Genomic DNA, 15,905 nt, shown 5'->3' with positions numbered 1-15,905 from the left:
TCTCAATGTCTCACACAAGCACGAAGCGTTACGCACTATGAAGTCTACATGTGTATTCCCCTGAATGTGTTTTGCATGTTTCTATCACTGTAGAACTAGAGGGGGGAGTGAGAGTTGTTTGTGCCTTCTTTATTAACATGGAAAGATTACAGGAAAATATGGTGTCATAATTATTTCTCAACACCTCTCTCATAGATCAGAGTTCATGGGGTGTCTAATAGGGGTGCACTGAGAAACTTCCCGGTGGAGCTTGCTATAAATCAGCTTAGCTTGAGCAGATTTGATGACAAAGAATTAATAGCTGTAAAGGACACCCTGAGCCCAAACGTCTAAAAGTCAACTGTCATCAAATACCCACGGGGCCATTAACAGGTCACACAGGCGTAGCTAAGCTGAGCCTGCAACATCATCAGCACAGTTACCCCCCCTCCCCTGAAGCGCCCGGAGCACAGGTGCACTTCCTGGAACAGCGGCAGCGGTGGAAGAACCTCTTTGTCCAAGTATTTGTCCTCTTCCTTCATCCTGGTGAATCTTTGGCGCTTTAATTTGAGACACCGTAGCACACGATGCATATAAGATGTGAGATCGTGAATTGTCAGCTGGCATCTTTAGCTAAAATCCAGCTCTCAAGTGTTGACAGATGTTTTAATCTCATTAGAACATTTCCTCCTGGGAAACCTATAAGGTTCCTTTTGCATTCAAGACACTCAAGGCTTTTTCTTTTTTCCTACACAAACCGCCATTTGTAATTCTAATATGCTGTTCATCAGATACAAACAGACCTCCTTTTTGCCTCGGACCGTTGCAAGCATATTTGCCAAACCTTGTTCTGTGCTCAAGGGGAACTTTGCTGTCACTGCCTAAAATGACCTCACCTGTGGACTCCACGGTTTATATGCTTGGTCACGTACAGCAGGCCGCAACTCCCCTCTGAGCACGCTCGACCACGTGGTCACGTTGTCGGCCCATATGCTAATGCGCACTTCAATCACACAGAATGCTAAAACCACATAACTGCCCTCTATGCAAATACTGACTTCTGTGTTGAATGCACCGGGCAGCCAATTCCCTGAGGGAAGCAATGAAACGAGTATAGAGGAGAAATATGGTAAACGGGTTTGCTCACTGATACCACAAACATTAAACCGTACATGGAAAACATTTTTAAGGCATTGCAGTTTTCCCTACTTAATAGAATTATTCTCGTTTTCTTAAATGCTATTGTTCATATTTAATAGAAGCCACTTACTTTATCCAACATGTTAAAAGATACATAAAATAAAAACACCTTTTACTCTTTCTCAGCTGGTTCAAGATCCCAAGTGAACTTGTCCTTGCACCAAAGTACGTGTTTGATTTTGAAGGGTACTGGTGATCTGTGACATGTAAAATGCATTTTAATTGCACTGCAGACAGAAGTGAACTGTCATCACTACTGTGGGACGTGTATCCATGGTAACTAAGGACACATAACTGGGTAACACAGGAGAAACTTGCTGCAGATGGAAGAATTTTGCCTTTAAACTTGTGTTTAACATCGTGAAATCGTCTGTTTGAACCCAAACCATGAGTTTTTCTTTCCCCCTTAAACCTAAGCAAATACTTTTGCATGTATCTAACACTAACAGAGGAGGTGAGGACAAAAATAATAGTAAAAGGAGAGTGCAAAAACGTGGTCCCATGCAGGACTCGACCCTTCAAATGCAGACGTCTGTAGGTTTTGTTCTTCTACATGATAGAAACAACAACCTAAGGGCGTTTAGGGAGCAGAACAAAAGCACTGGGAGCTAAATCTGTTAAAGCAGGTCGCAGATGACAATAATGTTAGTGTTATATTAGCTTCCAGAGTTTCTGGAAATCTTCCCTCAGATGCCCCAAATGTAGAATGTTACTGGAACTTTAACCCTTTCTCCTTGAAAGCCTACTAGGAGTAACCTGTGATGCTTTTTTCTGACCTGAGTGGTTTCCAACATATTTCAGGTCTGCTTATAGAAAAAAATATCTGTGTTTGCATCAGAAGTTAGTGAGGGTGGTCTCTGCCTCTGCAGCTACCCTTACAAAAACCTGTTCTAATGGTCATCAAGCCATTGATATATACTGAGGTGTCAGAACTCATTATTAATCATACAGAGGACAAAGTCAAATATGTCGATGACCATAAACACTTTTTGTTTGGTCTCTGGACTGTGTGGGACCCAGCTCTTATAACCAGTAACAATGCTTCACATGAAAGTTGTGTCAAGCTTCAATCACAAGTCAGGATTTCCAGTGGGGTCAGAATGAGTCATGTAAGGAGTGAGCCAATTGTACCTCAGTGCAGTGGGTTGCAAAGAGACTATTTGAAGGGAGTATTAAATCTGTGTTGGGTTCATCACAGCAAATAGTTGCTTTAGTGCAGTCACAGAAAGTGTATGTAAATATATTTTGATTTGCACTAGTGCATCAAATGAAATGGTTGACAGCCAGTTTACCTGTTTAGTATCATCACAACAACATACAGCACTAATCTTTCCATCCAGCATCAGCTCTTTTTCTACTCTCTCATCCAAGTTGCATTTGCCTGAGCTGGCATGAACGCACAGCCTTTAGAAAGAAGCCTGATGTCTCTCATTACTCATTGTCATGGTGAGCTGCTTTGGCAGCAGTGCTAGTGTATATTCATGTGTAGTTAATGTTAACAGGAAGACAAAGTAGTGTACTCAAATAATAACAGATATTGCAAGTAAAGAAGATAAATAGTGATTTTTATTAACCCTGCGATGCCAAGTGTGTCACACTTGATAGTTGAATACTTACTTGATACTTACTTGATACTTTTTGTGATACTTTGAGAAAGCTACATTGTCAGCACAATAACATTTTAAGCAAAAACTGAATGAAAATGATGGATGTAGTAAAAAATGGTTACAAATTAAAGGTCATAATTGTTCATTGTAAACTGATGCATTTTAATTGTAAAATGCATCAAAATCCCAGCCCAATAAGTCTCATGTACATAGAGTTAAATGTGACTCAGTCCTCATCTACCTCATATTGTAGATATAATCATGCATTTGAGACTCAGCTGGAAGTTATCTGATCTATTTGTAAATTACAAATGAGGCAAATTTTTGTTTTTCTCATGAACACCGTTTGTGTAACTCTTAATTTTTTTTTTAAGTCAGTAATTGAAATTGAAATCCACTTATCAAGTTGTAATTCTTTACAAATTTTTGTTACATTTACCCTTTTAAAAACATTTAAATAATAAAAATGTGGCAAATATTATATTTTTAGTTTTTTAGATTTTTCTGAATTTTGATTGGTGACACTGACTGTGAGAAGTTTTCGAGTGATTTCCAGCACATTTGGTTACGACGTGTGCCGAATAAACATGTGAGGAAAGATAAGCTGTGGTTATAGATTTCATTGCGCTTTAGTTTAAACAAACTTTTGGTTTTAGCTGACAAGGTGTACAGGCATTCATGGTCGTCAAGGGACCAATCCTGCATTTTTCCTTTGGCCTATTTCGTTGTGTTTGTTTGTTTTTGTTTTTTTTATATTGGCACCTCTGTGTTCAGGACATTGTAAGTCATGGTCATAGCATGAAATATGCTAAGAATGCAGGATCTGGGACGATGAGATCGGAGTAAAATATTTCCTCCTGTGATGGTGTTACAGATGTAATCTTCTTTAGATCCTGTCTTGGTCCTCTTGTCTCAGCATCAGTCTGTTTGATGTGTGGATACTCCTACACTGTGCTGACAGTGTTCTTCGTCACCAGATGTGACCTACTGGCCTTTCTACCATTGCCATGAGATCCACTGACATGTTACTCAGAGCACCTGACTACCATTTGGGAAATGCTACTTTGTAATAACAGTGAATCTCATGGAGCATATTTGTTTTTTTGTGCATGTTTAATTTCTGATTAGACTTTGAATAGATTTATATCAGGATTCCCTGAAAGTCTCATGCTAAAGAGACACATACAGGTCTTAAACACACAAACACACTGTTCCCTTCATCCTCCTCTGTCCTCCCCTCCTGTTCTCTTCCCTCAGGCAGATAGCATCAAAGATCTGTCACGTCGGCACCTGGTCTTACACAAGTGTTAATGTCCCCACCTCAGCTGAGAATCACTGGAGCACTGACGCCAGGCTGAAGTGTGCCTCTGTGATTCGGTGTATTTTAGCTTTAAATGTATTTTGCCATTGCACCTGAGATCAGAAGTCTACTAAAGCTGTTTTCAGAAAGAAGGAGGTTTAGGCAGCATTGTGTTTAAATATCTGTGTGCGGTGCGAATATAACAGGCAGAGTTCCAGCTCCTGCCGCTCAGACACAACAAGCCAATCATTCCTGAGTTCTAAAATAAGCTCCCCCCCCCGCCATCCTCTTGCTCTCCCTTCACATGTGCTCCTCTCGTCAGCACCTCTCACCTTCAGAGTGACAGGAGACAACTGATGAGGAGCTGAGGAGGAAATGGGCAACATCAAGAGGGAGTCAGCAAACTTTGAAAGGGGAGAAATGGGGCCGAGTAAATCAGTTTTAAATGGGCAGATTACCTTCTATCTATCACAGCTAGCTACTAAAGAGGCTGTTGTAGTTGTTGGCCACATGATTGTTACTGTGATTTGCTGCGAGCTCAGACAGTATGTAATACATTATTGGACTTTGTAGTTACAAATACCACCAAATTTATATTGTACCTTGACTGCATTCTGAATGTTTCTCCCTCCTCCATTGATCAGTGTTTCCTGTCTGTGTGTTTGCTCTCTATGCTAGGAGCCAGTGCAAATAATTTCATTGTGTAGTTATGTCTTAAAGACACACGGCTCACGATGCAAGTTTCCCATTTTGGGGCAGCTGCTACAGTTTCTGATGTTTGTGTAGCTTTAGTGTGGACAGAGCCTCTCAGTATTAAGATGAGCTTAAGATAGCTGTAGATGTAGTTGTCTTCTCACAAGAAACCCTGCTTTATCTGGCTTTCTTGGGAACTCTACTTTTCCGGGTGTTAGAGTACATAAAGACTCAAAATTTTGGCTTGTGCTTTCATACACACATAACTTTGTGTGTGCATATATGTGTGTGTGTGTGTGGGAGAGGATGGGGGTGTCAATTCTCTGGGATCCACATGAACTTTGAGACTGTGAGGTCACACACTCGCTGACAACTCAACCACCTGTTGCCCCCCCCCCCCCACCACCACCACCACCACCACCACACGCACATGCACGCACACGCAAGTGTGCACAGGGACACACATATCCACATCCTTACACCCACATCCACATTCATAGCACACCCTCTGTCGTAAGACTCGTCACTTCTGCAGACTTGGAGTTGAAATGAGTGGTGATCGTGACGATGGTGTTTGAGAGTTGCGCTTTCTCTCTTTTGTTCTGGGATGTTTTTCATTTTTCTGTGAAAAAAACGGCTACTTTGTCTCACACACACACACACACACACACACACACACACACACACACACACACACACACACACACACACACACACACACACCTGCAGTTATACTCAAATACAACTAGGCGTATTTTCTTGAGGAAATATTGTATTGTGATTGCTTTGATTTAAAAAAAAGTGTAAAGAAATTGTCGTGCCCACACGAACATGCATTGAATTTCATTACAAAACCACGTGAAATCAGTTAAATTAGTAAGTTATTGATTACATTCAAACATCGTGACACGTATACATATATTTTATTTGGCTCAAAAAGGTCACAGAACATGTTAATGTCCTCAGGCCAAAGGGCTTGTTGTTATAGCGCATTTGCAAAGAAAAGCTTTTCAGTCAAGTTCAGGGTAGGGTGTCCCATACCTGACCCAGTCTTAAGAGCAGAAGCAGGTGCATCGGGGTTTTTAAGTGCGAAGGGTTGCACGGCCCTTTATATACAGAAATCTCCTCCCGCCCACCTCCCCCCTTATATATACAGAGTCATGTACTGTTGCTTCTCTGTCAGACATGAAAAAATACATTTAAGCCTTAAATCTTTTCATTATCCACTCCTCTCTACAGTTTTACCATTAGACCACGACTGCCACCAGGAGAACTCCTATGGTCTGTTGTGGCTATGACGTCATTAAGTAATTATACGTCCGACCCCGAGTGTTGTGTGTAAAAAGTGTTTTTGAGTGGTGAACAGGCCCTGCCATTAGTGCATAGTGATCGAAGGAACAATCGTGCATGTAATGAGAAAAACTTTGATGGTGTTTAGTAGTCCCACCCACTGTAGGCAATGATAGAGACAAAGGCAGCACTGTATGAGTATCATAGTTACTGTTTCAGGGCAGAGGATGAAGTGCTTGCTTTGATTCTCTGGGCCACAACGGTCTGAGCCCAGTCCAAATTCAGTCAGTGTGTTCATTCGTCTGGACTCCTTAACCACCACTGCTGCTTCTTTAGTGACCACTGCAGGTCCACAGACATGTCATAGAAATCGTGCGTGAAAACAAAAGTAAAAATTATTTCCTTCAGGTAAAGCTTTAACAAGCTCATATATTCACAGAGGCAAAAAAAGCCTGCTCTGTCACTTCTTTCTGTCTTCAGCGTGATGCTTGATCGTTAACTCAGAGAGTGTTCGGGAACAAAAGCAGCACACACCCAATCCAGGGTGTCACTGTGTGTTTGTGACAACCCAGAGTCAAAGTCAGCCCATGTGAGCAGTGACCTGCGAGGCCCCGCCTCCCGACTGGCTCCCTGCCAGTCCCAAAGTCCGAGAATCGAACAAGAAGCCTTGCTGTCCTCCGCCGAGCACACCCAGACTGTCCGTTAAAGTCCCACTGGGCGACGAGCCAAGGAAGGCACTCTGATGATTGGCTGTGGCGGCCATTTTATCAGGACTGGCAGCGAGGCGCGGCGAAGAGGGAAATGTGTAACCATACAGGCTGTAGGGCGGCGTGTGGAGGCGAAGGCCGGCATAGCCCTGTGAGGTGGGGTTGGAGAGATAGCCGAGCTGAGAGGCAGGGAGAGGCAGGGAGCAGAATCCTTCGGCTTCATACGCAGATGGACCTCTGGGTGGGGGGAATGGCTCTGGGGCGTTACTGTAACGGTGGAGGGGGTGTGCCGGCCGGCTACAGGTGTAGTCCGGTGGGCTGAGAGGGCAAACTTGGAAAGGAGATGAGCACGGGGATGTGGAGAGCAGGTGAGGCGATGCTCCAACCGCTGCATGAGTTCCTGGGACTCCTACAAAATAAGAGCAGGATAAATGTTTACAGCCATGGCAACCTGTAGTTATGACCAACCAGTACTCTGTGAGTGACTGATAAACACTTTCATGGTGTGGATAAGGACGCCCATCACAAACAAAGATTTTGTCTTTAGGTTGGATATCTTATGTTCACCATCCAGAAGCTTCCTGTTGTTGAACTTTACCTTGCTTGGTCATGCCAGGGATGTCCTCAAATGTGAGTGTTCGCAGGGATGGACGCCAGAATGCATAAGACTCAACCAAAGCCTCCAAACCCATCCTGCAAACACACACAAATGCACACATTAACACTTCATCGTGAGCTCTCCCAACCTTCTAATGTCTGATGCAGTGGGAACCTCTCTTTCTCGCTCTAACTCAGCACGCCTCACTAAATCGTGCATTTCGCCCAACCACCTGGCGGCCATCTTAGTCGCCTGTGGGGCCCTCCTTGCCATCTCCATGGAGACCGCAGGTAATGAGGGGCATAAACGCCAGGCTTCGATTGGCTGCTGCTGGTTGGGTGCTTGTGTGTAATTGCTTTCACACGGCTTTTACGGGCGAATCAGGACGAAGGAGCAGGAAGCCGCAGCAACGATTTATGAGGTGGGACTCTCCTTCTTCCTCCTCCGCCCCCACCCCAAATCTGAGCCTCCATGCTCCTCTAGGTGGGGCGGAGGGTTGCTGTGGCGGGTGGGTAATGCGAGTGCTCTGTTACCCCTCGTTAGCGTGAGGATAAAAGTCTTCCCCCCCGCGGGGTTGTAGCCACGGTGATAATTTAGACAAGCTGCCCGGAGCGGTTCTGTGTGCTCCAAAGCAGCCTATCAGAGCAGAAGTTTATTTAGCAAACTGCTTAACTCTTCCTGTAATATTTAAGAGGAGGGTTTTTTTTTCAGCCTTCCTGAGTTTAACTTTTATAGGGTCAGCTGTCAAGGTGCCTGGGTTATCCAGTTTGCCGTTCTCTACCTTCCTCCCTCTCGCACATTCCCTCTGCTTCCCTTCCTCCGGCTCTCCTCTCTAATGATTTCTACGAGGCCTCAGGGGAGTGGCTGTTTGGAGACTGCTAGAGTTTTACTGCTGTGTTGTTTTAATGCTGTGTTTATATATGTTTAGAAATGTGTTTATACAGATTTTCTTCGGGACACTCTTGACTTTTATTATTTTGCTGTTGATGTTTATGTTCCCGAGGCTGGCTGGAATCTGACGCTCCATTTAGGCTCGCAGACAAAGTTACAGCATGTGCCTGTAACAGTGCAATTGCAGGAATTAATTTGCCTTTAAAGTTAGCACATTTGAACGAAAACGAATCACCACTCTAACCATAGCTACGTGCCACGTCTTTTTTCAGCTTAGTCCATTTCTTTTTCCTTTTTTTTTGCCCTTCAGGACAAAATTTAATGGGAGGCTGTAGCACATTTTCCATTAGGAAAAAAATAAATAAATAAATACATAGCTTTACTCCCCATAAAATCAGACTAAAATAGCAGTGACAAAAACCACATGCAAGCCAAAATATGAAGCAGTCATGCATCGCTCACTACCCCTAATGCACCAGATAATGTGCAAATCTCTGCGGTTAAAATGAACTCACCGGTTTCTGCCAGAGTCTCTGAAGCCTTTGGCAAATGGGTTTCTGTCAATTTTCAGCCTTGTAATCTGAAAAAGCAAAATAAGACTCTAATTATTTCCTGAAACGTTGTTATTATGAAATCAAAGATAACGCACTACGCTATATAATACCAGTTCCAGCCAAAATGTTTTCTTTCTCGGAAATCTTTCAATCAGGTCTATAAATAAATTCATTTGTGAGCATGCGTACTTGTATGTTTCTTTGCACATTTATGTGACTTTGTGTGGGTTCATGCATGCATACATGCATGGAGTTAATGTCTGAGCCTGTTCAGACTGTGGGTGGTGTTTAAGGCCCAGCTCTGTGACCCTCATCCAAAAGGACTTTTATAGACATCACCACCATGTTCTGACTTCAGCCATCATGCACTGCAGGCCAGCAAACCTCAGCTAACGTCCTACTTCAAAGCTCACATGGAGCAAACATGTGCAAAAACACAGAAAAGCTGCAGCTTTCCTCACTGAAAACAGAAAATATAACAATCTTAAGCTATGTGTGACAACGTAAGCGAATATCACTATTATTTCTTAACAGCCCGTCACATAAGCCTTTATTTGGTAAACTGCTTTAACAGCCTGCAGAGGAGTTTCCAGAGGACTTTATTCTGTTTATTTTGTAGAGCATGTACATGCATAGACATACACGCCTGCTGACAGAGATGAATCTGCCTTTAAATGCAAAACATAGAACATGTGTGATGTTTTTTTAATATCTCTGTAAAGCACTTTAAATAGACTATCGGCTTAAAAAGTGCCATATAAATACATTTTACTTACTTACTTACTAGGAATTAAAATAGCTTATCTTTACACTGCATGATGAGCTGCACGAACGTATATTAAACTTCTAACATCTACTTCACAACCACAACATCCAAAATTACATCATGTGTTTTCAAATTCACAGCACATTGTAGCAGCACACACTGGAAATGTGACTTTCTTGGCGACTGTGAGTATTTTGTTATATTTAGTTTATGGGTCTCTAGGAGTTCAGCTGAGCTACCTGTTGGTTCTGATACGCCGTGACAGTGGTAAACACGGTCTCCGGGAACGAAAAGGTGCGCGTGCCTTCCCCTGCGGGGATGGTCCTCACTGGGGATAACTCTTCTCCACACTCCTTACGGATTACATGGACCCGCGGCTGGTATTTGTGCATGGAGTGCAGAATGATCTGAACCGGGGGAGGGAAACACATTGATTGAGGCTTGGATTATGTAACTGCTATTTTATGTGTTTCATAAAGCATGGCTGGGGAAAATGTACATGTACGCTTGTGGGTGCACAAGCTCTACAGACCTACACTGTAAAAATAAAGAAAGAAAATTAAATAAAACATGAAAATGCACAGAACATTAAGTCATGTTCAACTCAGACTAGGAAACTATGAGACTTTTACTATTTCATATGAGATGAGACTTTTTAATATTAGATTAGAAATTTACATTTTATATAATAGCTCATTGTGAAATTGAATGTTTTGATTGTAAATAATATGCAGTCATATTATTTGCTACAATAGTAGTAAATCGTTTCATACAACAGAGCCACATTACAAATGTGTCACACAAGTGTGATGTGCTGCTACATACATGTCCTTGGTCATCCAGCTCGTTGTTGGTCAGTTTGAGTTTGTCGAAGCTGATCACCTGACGCATCCACGTCTCTCCTGAGGCCGGGGAGTCCGGATGGATGTATACTCTGGGAGGCACAGGGGAGTCGGCATTCCCCGCTACCATCCACTTGGAGCTGTGATACACGTACCTACACAATTCACACACAAGACAGTGAGTGAGCACGGTTTCTGTCTGAATGAACGTATCATTTACAAATCAAAAGGTAGACTCGATACTTCAGTAACTGATGAATAAATATACAGTAATAAAGAATAAAATGTTTTCTTACAAGGGAGTGAATTTATAAAAGCATAAAACTTTAACACTAAAATCTAAGTTCATATTTTACTCTTTATGACTTTAGGGCCGGACTGGACTCTCCCCTCCAGGCCACAGGTTGGACTCCACTACAGGATTAATGCTCTTTTTAAACAAACAGTATTTTCCTTCTGTTTGATCCACGGCGCTTTGACACCGGACGTTCTGAAGTGCGCCAATGCGCACCAAAGTTTACATAATACATTTGTTATATGTTCTATAGGCAGATGGACCAGTAACGTGCTATCCGGCATGTCATTCACTTTAAAACGTGGTATCCTATAAACTGAATTTTGAACCTTTGAAATGACACCCACGCGGTTTATATCACGCAAAGACTTGGCTGCACGGATACCGCTGCAATAACACGCCGTTTTCTTCTGCTTTGTAACGACTTTTGCTGGTTTGACCTTCCAGGGTGGAGAGGTTAGGTATCCAAACGGTCCTCTCCAAAAGGGACGACAAAACCGCCGTGACAAAACACCGGTGCCAAGCACCATTTGTGGAGGCAAAGCTGAGGTTGCACAATTGAAAAATCCTGGGTTGTACCAAGAACACAGTGTATGGAGTCTAAATCAGGACTACATGCTAAAGAAAATTGCTGTGCTGTTGCCATTTATACAGTACACGCGTGTGAGAGTGTATCTTTAAGCTACAGCGCTGTGGGGTACAGCTTTCATTCTTTTGGGGACATTTTTCGCGATTCGTTTTTTTCGCCTCGAAATCGCTTTTCTGTCATTGGGAATGCGTCGTGTGATTTGCCCAAATTCCTTATATTGTGCTTTTTTCCGGACAAAATGGAAATGAATTTGTTTTTTCAGGGCTGGATGACACAAAACTATTGAACTATTTTACGAATGACGTGTTTTATTGCTTAGTATTAGCGAAACCTTTAAATCCTAACAGCACATTTAAAATAATCATGTTAACAATTGTTTTTGTTAACATCCAGCATGTTTGCTTAACATTATGCATTAGCCTATTTTGATGTGTTATTATAGTTTAACAGATTATTACTTCAACAAATTGCCTTGGGCTCCATAGTCCTGCTATTGATAAAGGTGTTACGTTGATCCAACATGTTTAAACAATATGTATTTTTTACAAGTATTTTCTAGAGTTTTGTTTTTTATCAGTGCATAAATTCATCCTTTAACTTTTGGCACTGAATATATCCAACCAGTTCATTATCATGCCCAGTGATTCATCAAAACACTTGAATATAACGTTTTAAGGATTAAAACAATTCAATTCGACATCCCATCACAAATCAATAAAAAGTCTGTGGTTAAAACTTACGTGGGATTAGCGAATTACATCACTGCCACACTTAATCTACCTTTTAGCGCATTCTTTATCTGAAAAGTTCAGTCAGCAAATGAACACCAAGATTATGCCCTCATTTTTTCAAAAAGTAAACATTATTTAAAAATTACTTTTTAAAATATTTTGTACAGAATTATAAATTTAATGAGATGGTTTACATGCCATAATTGACATTATTACATATTATTAACTCAAAAAGTCCACATTTTTGTTAAAATAAAGCTGAATATGTTCTTTTAGTTCACATTTAATTTGTTTTTTTGGCGCCGACCACAGTCCCTCACGTGATGTCGCAGGACTTGTGTCATGTGACTTTGTTTTATATTTCGACAGGGATTGCTTTGACAAGTCAAAAATAAAATGGTGTTTCAAATATCCCAGTGTACTCAGATTCGCTGGCACTCTATTCTGTTTTTACTTTTTCCTTCATTACGAGATTTGAAAAATAGCTTTTAAAAATTCTGACAGCAGGATCTCAAAGTTTAAGAAGCAGCATCTTTACGATTTACGAGCTTTGGAGTAAGTGTGCACGGGCCTGTGGTGGAGCTTTTTGTGGGTCTTACCTATATCGTTTATTGTCCACGGGGATTATATCCATGGCGATGTAATACTGCTGATGTGGATCCAAACCCGTAATCTTCACACGCATAGCGGGGAACATCCGGCTGCCAGGAAAACCAAAATCATTCTTTTGCAACACTCTGTCATTTTTTAACTGGTGAATAATATATTATTCACCATCACAAAAAATGCATTAATAATAGCTTAATTAAAGAATCAATGCAATAGAGTTTTGTTTGGCTTGGTTAGACAAATTAACTCTCTAAATAATTATTTTAATAGCAATTTTGCTCACTTTTCAAATTATCATCTGGTTCACTGCCTTGCTCATCTAATTTCTACGAATCGTGCGTCGTATTTCTTCTTATATGTTTGATATTGTTTTCATCTTTAACATTTTTTTTCTCTCCTCGAGTTTCTCATTTCTTCTTTTCTTCAGTCACCCATAAAGTTACGCATTCACGCGAATCCCTGTCTCACCGTCCGGCCTTGGTGATGATCATCTCCGTGCCAATCTCGTGGAACCTTTTCCACAGGTCTGATCCCTGCAGGTCCACGCGGGTCTCCTCTCCGGTCCCGGTTACCGGCGCCGTGCACAGAGCTGCTGGGTGCGGGCTCTCCAGCAGCGCGTCGTCGCTCTCTGCTACACCGAGATGAATTGAGATTGGCACGTGTTAATTGTAACATTCCATCACAAGCCAAGCGTTGTTCACGAGGTGTTGCATTTCACTCTTGTTGTGTGACTCATTAAAACAAAAGAAAAATAAATCTGAACGGGGTTAAAGCGCGGTAACGTCACACGGTAACGTCTCAGCAGAACAAAGGAAATACGTTGAAAGCCTTACTTTAATTTACAACACAATTATTTCAGAAGAGCAAGAGCGAAGTAAATATTTTTAAACCTCTGGCAGTTATTTCTGTCTCTACGATTTAATGTCACGCTATTGATAGATAGCCTTTAAAAAATGAAAACTATGAGAAAGTAGAAATATCTGCATGCTTAAACACCGTCTCGCACTCAGTACTGACCTTAAAAATGTTCAACGATTTTCACGCCAGTGCTTGAGTTGAAACCTGTTTTAATACTGAGGATATGTTCAGAGGAAGCACTAACAGCGGTGTTTATGCGTCTCGCCGCTGTTGTTATTTGTGCTATTCAGCACAGGCCTCCCCAAGTGGTAGAAATTTATGGACATTAGACATGGGCCTAACGAGGCAAACTAACACAGACTCCTCAGCCAAATGCATTGTGAACTTACAGCGGGTTTAAATCCTGATTTGTCCGGGCCAGTCGGTTTATTTCGTCTGCAGACCTCTTAGTATCCTTTCCGTGGCAGTTTCCCGGCCTTTATACGCTGCTAATTGGCGTGTTTATGATTGCAACACAACTCATAAAGCCTCTCACATTAGTCACACTCACACCGCTCATATTTACTAGACCAGAGCAGTGATGTATCACAGTCTCACCGTGCGGCCCCGAAGGAAGCCTATTATTGTTTTACTTTATAAACGTCATCTTTTTTATGCTTATGACCGAATTCTAGTCGGTGACGAGAAGAAGAGAACATGAATTATTATGCAGGCAAGGGGAAAATGCTCATGAATACATAAACAAGGATCAGGATTTTGGTCTTCTGATATAATAACAGAATAACAAATGTGCGCGGGCAGCAGCTGCACAGTAATTATCCAGCTTAAACAAATGCATCCTATAATGATGGAGTATGAGCGTCAAGTCATAATTTTATAATGCTGACATGTCAGACACCTATTATTATTATTATTATTATTATTATTATTATTATTATTATTATTATTATTATAACTTACGGGATCCGCCACTTCCACATTCAACTTCACTGCCCCGGTCGCCGGTACACCCTCTGTCCGCCCGTAGTCCCGGACTCCCGGTTACATCAGACACATCTGTTTCGTCCTCGAAGCCGGGGGACACGACCTCCTCCCCGCTCGTCCTGCGGCGTTTTTCCGCGCCGATCAACGCTTCTACTGAGAATGCATGCGCCTTGACGCTCAGCGCGCACGGGGACCTGCGCTTCTCTGCCATTTCTCCGCGTCTCGGGACAGAGGAAGAAGACGAAGGAGATCGCTCACGAGCTTGCAGGCCGGGAGCAAGAAAAGTTCAAAACCGAGGAAGTCGCAAAAAAAAGGTGATCCACGCTGGCAATCCCGCGCCAAGGGCAGGGTAGTTTCTCCGTGCTTGCACGGAGCAGCTGACGAGACAGAAGGGCCTGGGGCGAGCTGTAATGGTGTCTCCGTTATCCGTAGGTGCCTTGCGGAGTTTTGGAGAGTGTCAACAACCGAGCTTAGAGGAGAGTCGGGGAGAGGGACCTGTCAGTCACAGAGCAGAACAACCAATCATGAGTAATCACAACCCCCCGGAACTTTTCCTTTGGTCCCGCCCGCTGTGGGGGCCGCTCGTGCCGCCTTATGTGGTAAAAGTAGAGCTGGTGAATGAATCATGTCTTCAGGCCAAGGAGAACTAGGAGCGTCTCTCCGGGGCATTGCGCGCATTTTGACACACCGGCCCAACATGCTTTGCATATCTGGCCATTAGTAGCTCCTGCACGACTGGACCCCCCTCCCCCAAATAAAAAAGTCCTGACAGAACTATCATACAGACTGAATCTTATACTGATTATTTACCTCAAAATATCCATGATCATAATACGAGTATGGAATTAAATTTTGTTGTGTAAAATACTATTTTTATGTATTTAACAAGTCTTTTAAAAAAATCCCAACTATGTCTACTGAACACAAGAGCTTTGTTGTGTACCATTTCACGTGTATTTTGGCATAAATGTCATGGCAACAGTGCCATTAACTTTAGTTACATTTCGATTTTTTCTTTTCTACTCAAATATGCAACTGTAAAAAGAGAAACTAGGCAATTGCTGCACTAAAAACAACCGTATGATAGCTGCACACTTAACCCTGAATCTATAGACTATTTAAAGGCTAATACAATAAGTATTAGTCTCTTAGTCGATAACGTAATAACAGATATGATAATGTCATTATAACGATCATGATCTAATCGGCGCTTTTGCTGTTTTCTTATGAAAAACGTAAATCACGAGGTAATATTTCCGTCTCAAACTGAACCCGAGTCTAACAGTAGCTAAATGAAATATTTGGGAATATGTTTGAAATACAGGGGGAAATGAGTGAATGCAACCAGCTGGATAAAATACATGGATGAGTTTGACTCGCTCTTACTGCACGCGTGGAAATAATCGTGCGCA

General features: G+C 42.1%; 1 protein-coding gene across 2 annotated transcripts; it reads right to left on the bottom strand.

Moving 5' to 3' along the window:
• Nucleotides 1-5,548: 5,548 nt before the first annotated feature.
• tbx18 (T-box transcription factor 18) lies at nucleotides 5,549-15,025 on the bottom strand. Of its 2 annotated transcripts, none has more exons than XM_004542213.4 (8): nucleotides 14,470-15,025; nucleotides 13,120-13,279; nucleotides 12,642-12,743; nucleotides 10,411-10,582; nucleotides 9,825-9,992; nucleotides 8,781-8,845; nucleotides 7,375-7,469; nucleotides 5,549-7,185 (listed from the first exon to the last, which is right to left on the bottom strand). In XM_004542213.4, exons 1-8 carry the CDS (start codon nucleotides 14,702-14,704, stop codon nucleotides 6,650-6,652), a joined length of 1,533 nt encoding a protein of 510 aa, XP_004542270.1. In that variant the 5' UTR covers nucleotides 14,705-15,025; the 3' UTR covers nucleotides 5,549-6,649. The 2 variants fall into 2 exon arrangements, with proteins under 2 accessions (XP_004542270.1, XP_004542269.1); XM_004542212.4 differs by having other exon boundaries at nucleotides 13,120-13,282; nucleotides 14,470-15,024.
• Nucleotides 15,026-15,905: the final 880 nt, after the last annotated feature.

The sequence above is a fragment of the Maylandia zebra genome, linkage group LG15, assembly GCF_041146795.1.
Source record: "Maylandia zebra isolate NMK-2024a linkage group LG15, Mzebra_GT3a, whole genome shotgun sequence".
NCBI lineage: Eukaryota > Metazoa > Chordata > Actinopteri > Cichliformes > Cichlidae > Maylandia > Maylandia zebra.
Note: the sequence above shows the minus strand (reverse complement) of the source record. Positions and strands in the feature narration are given on the sequence as shown.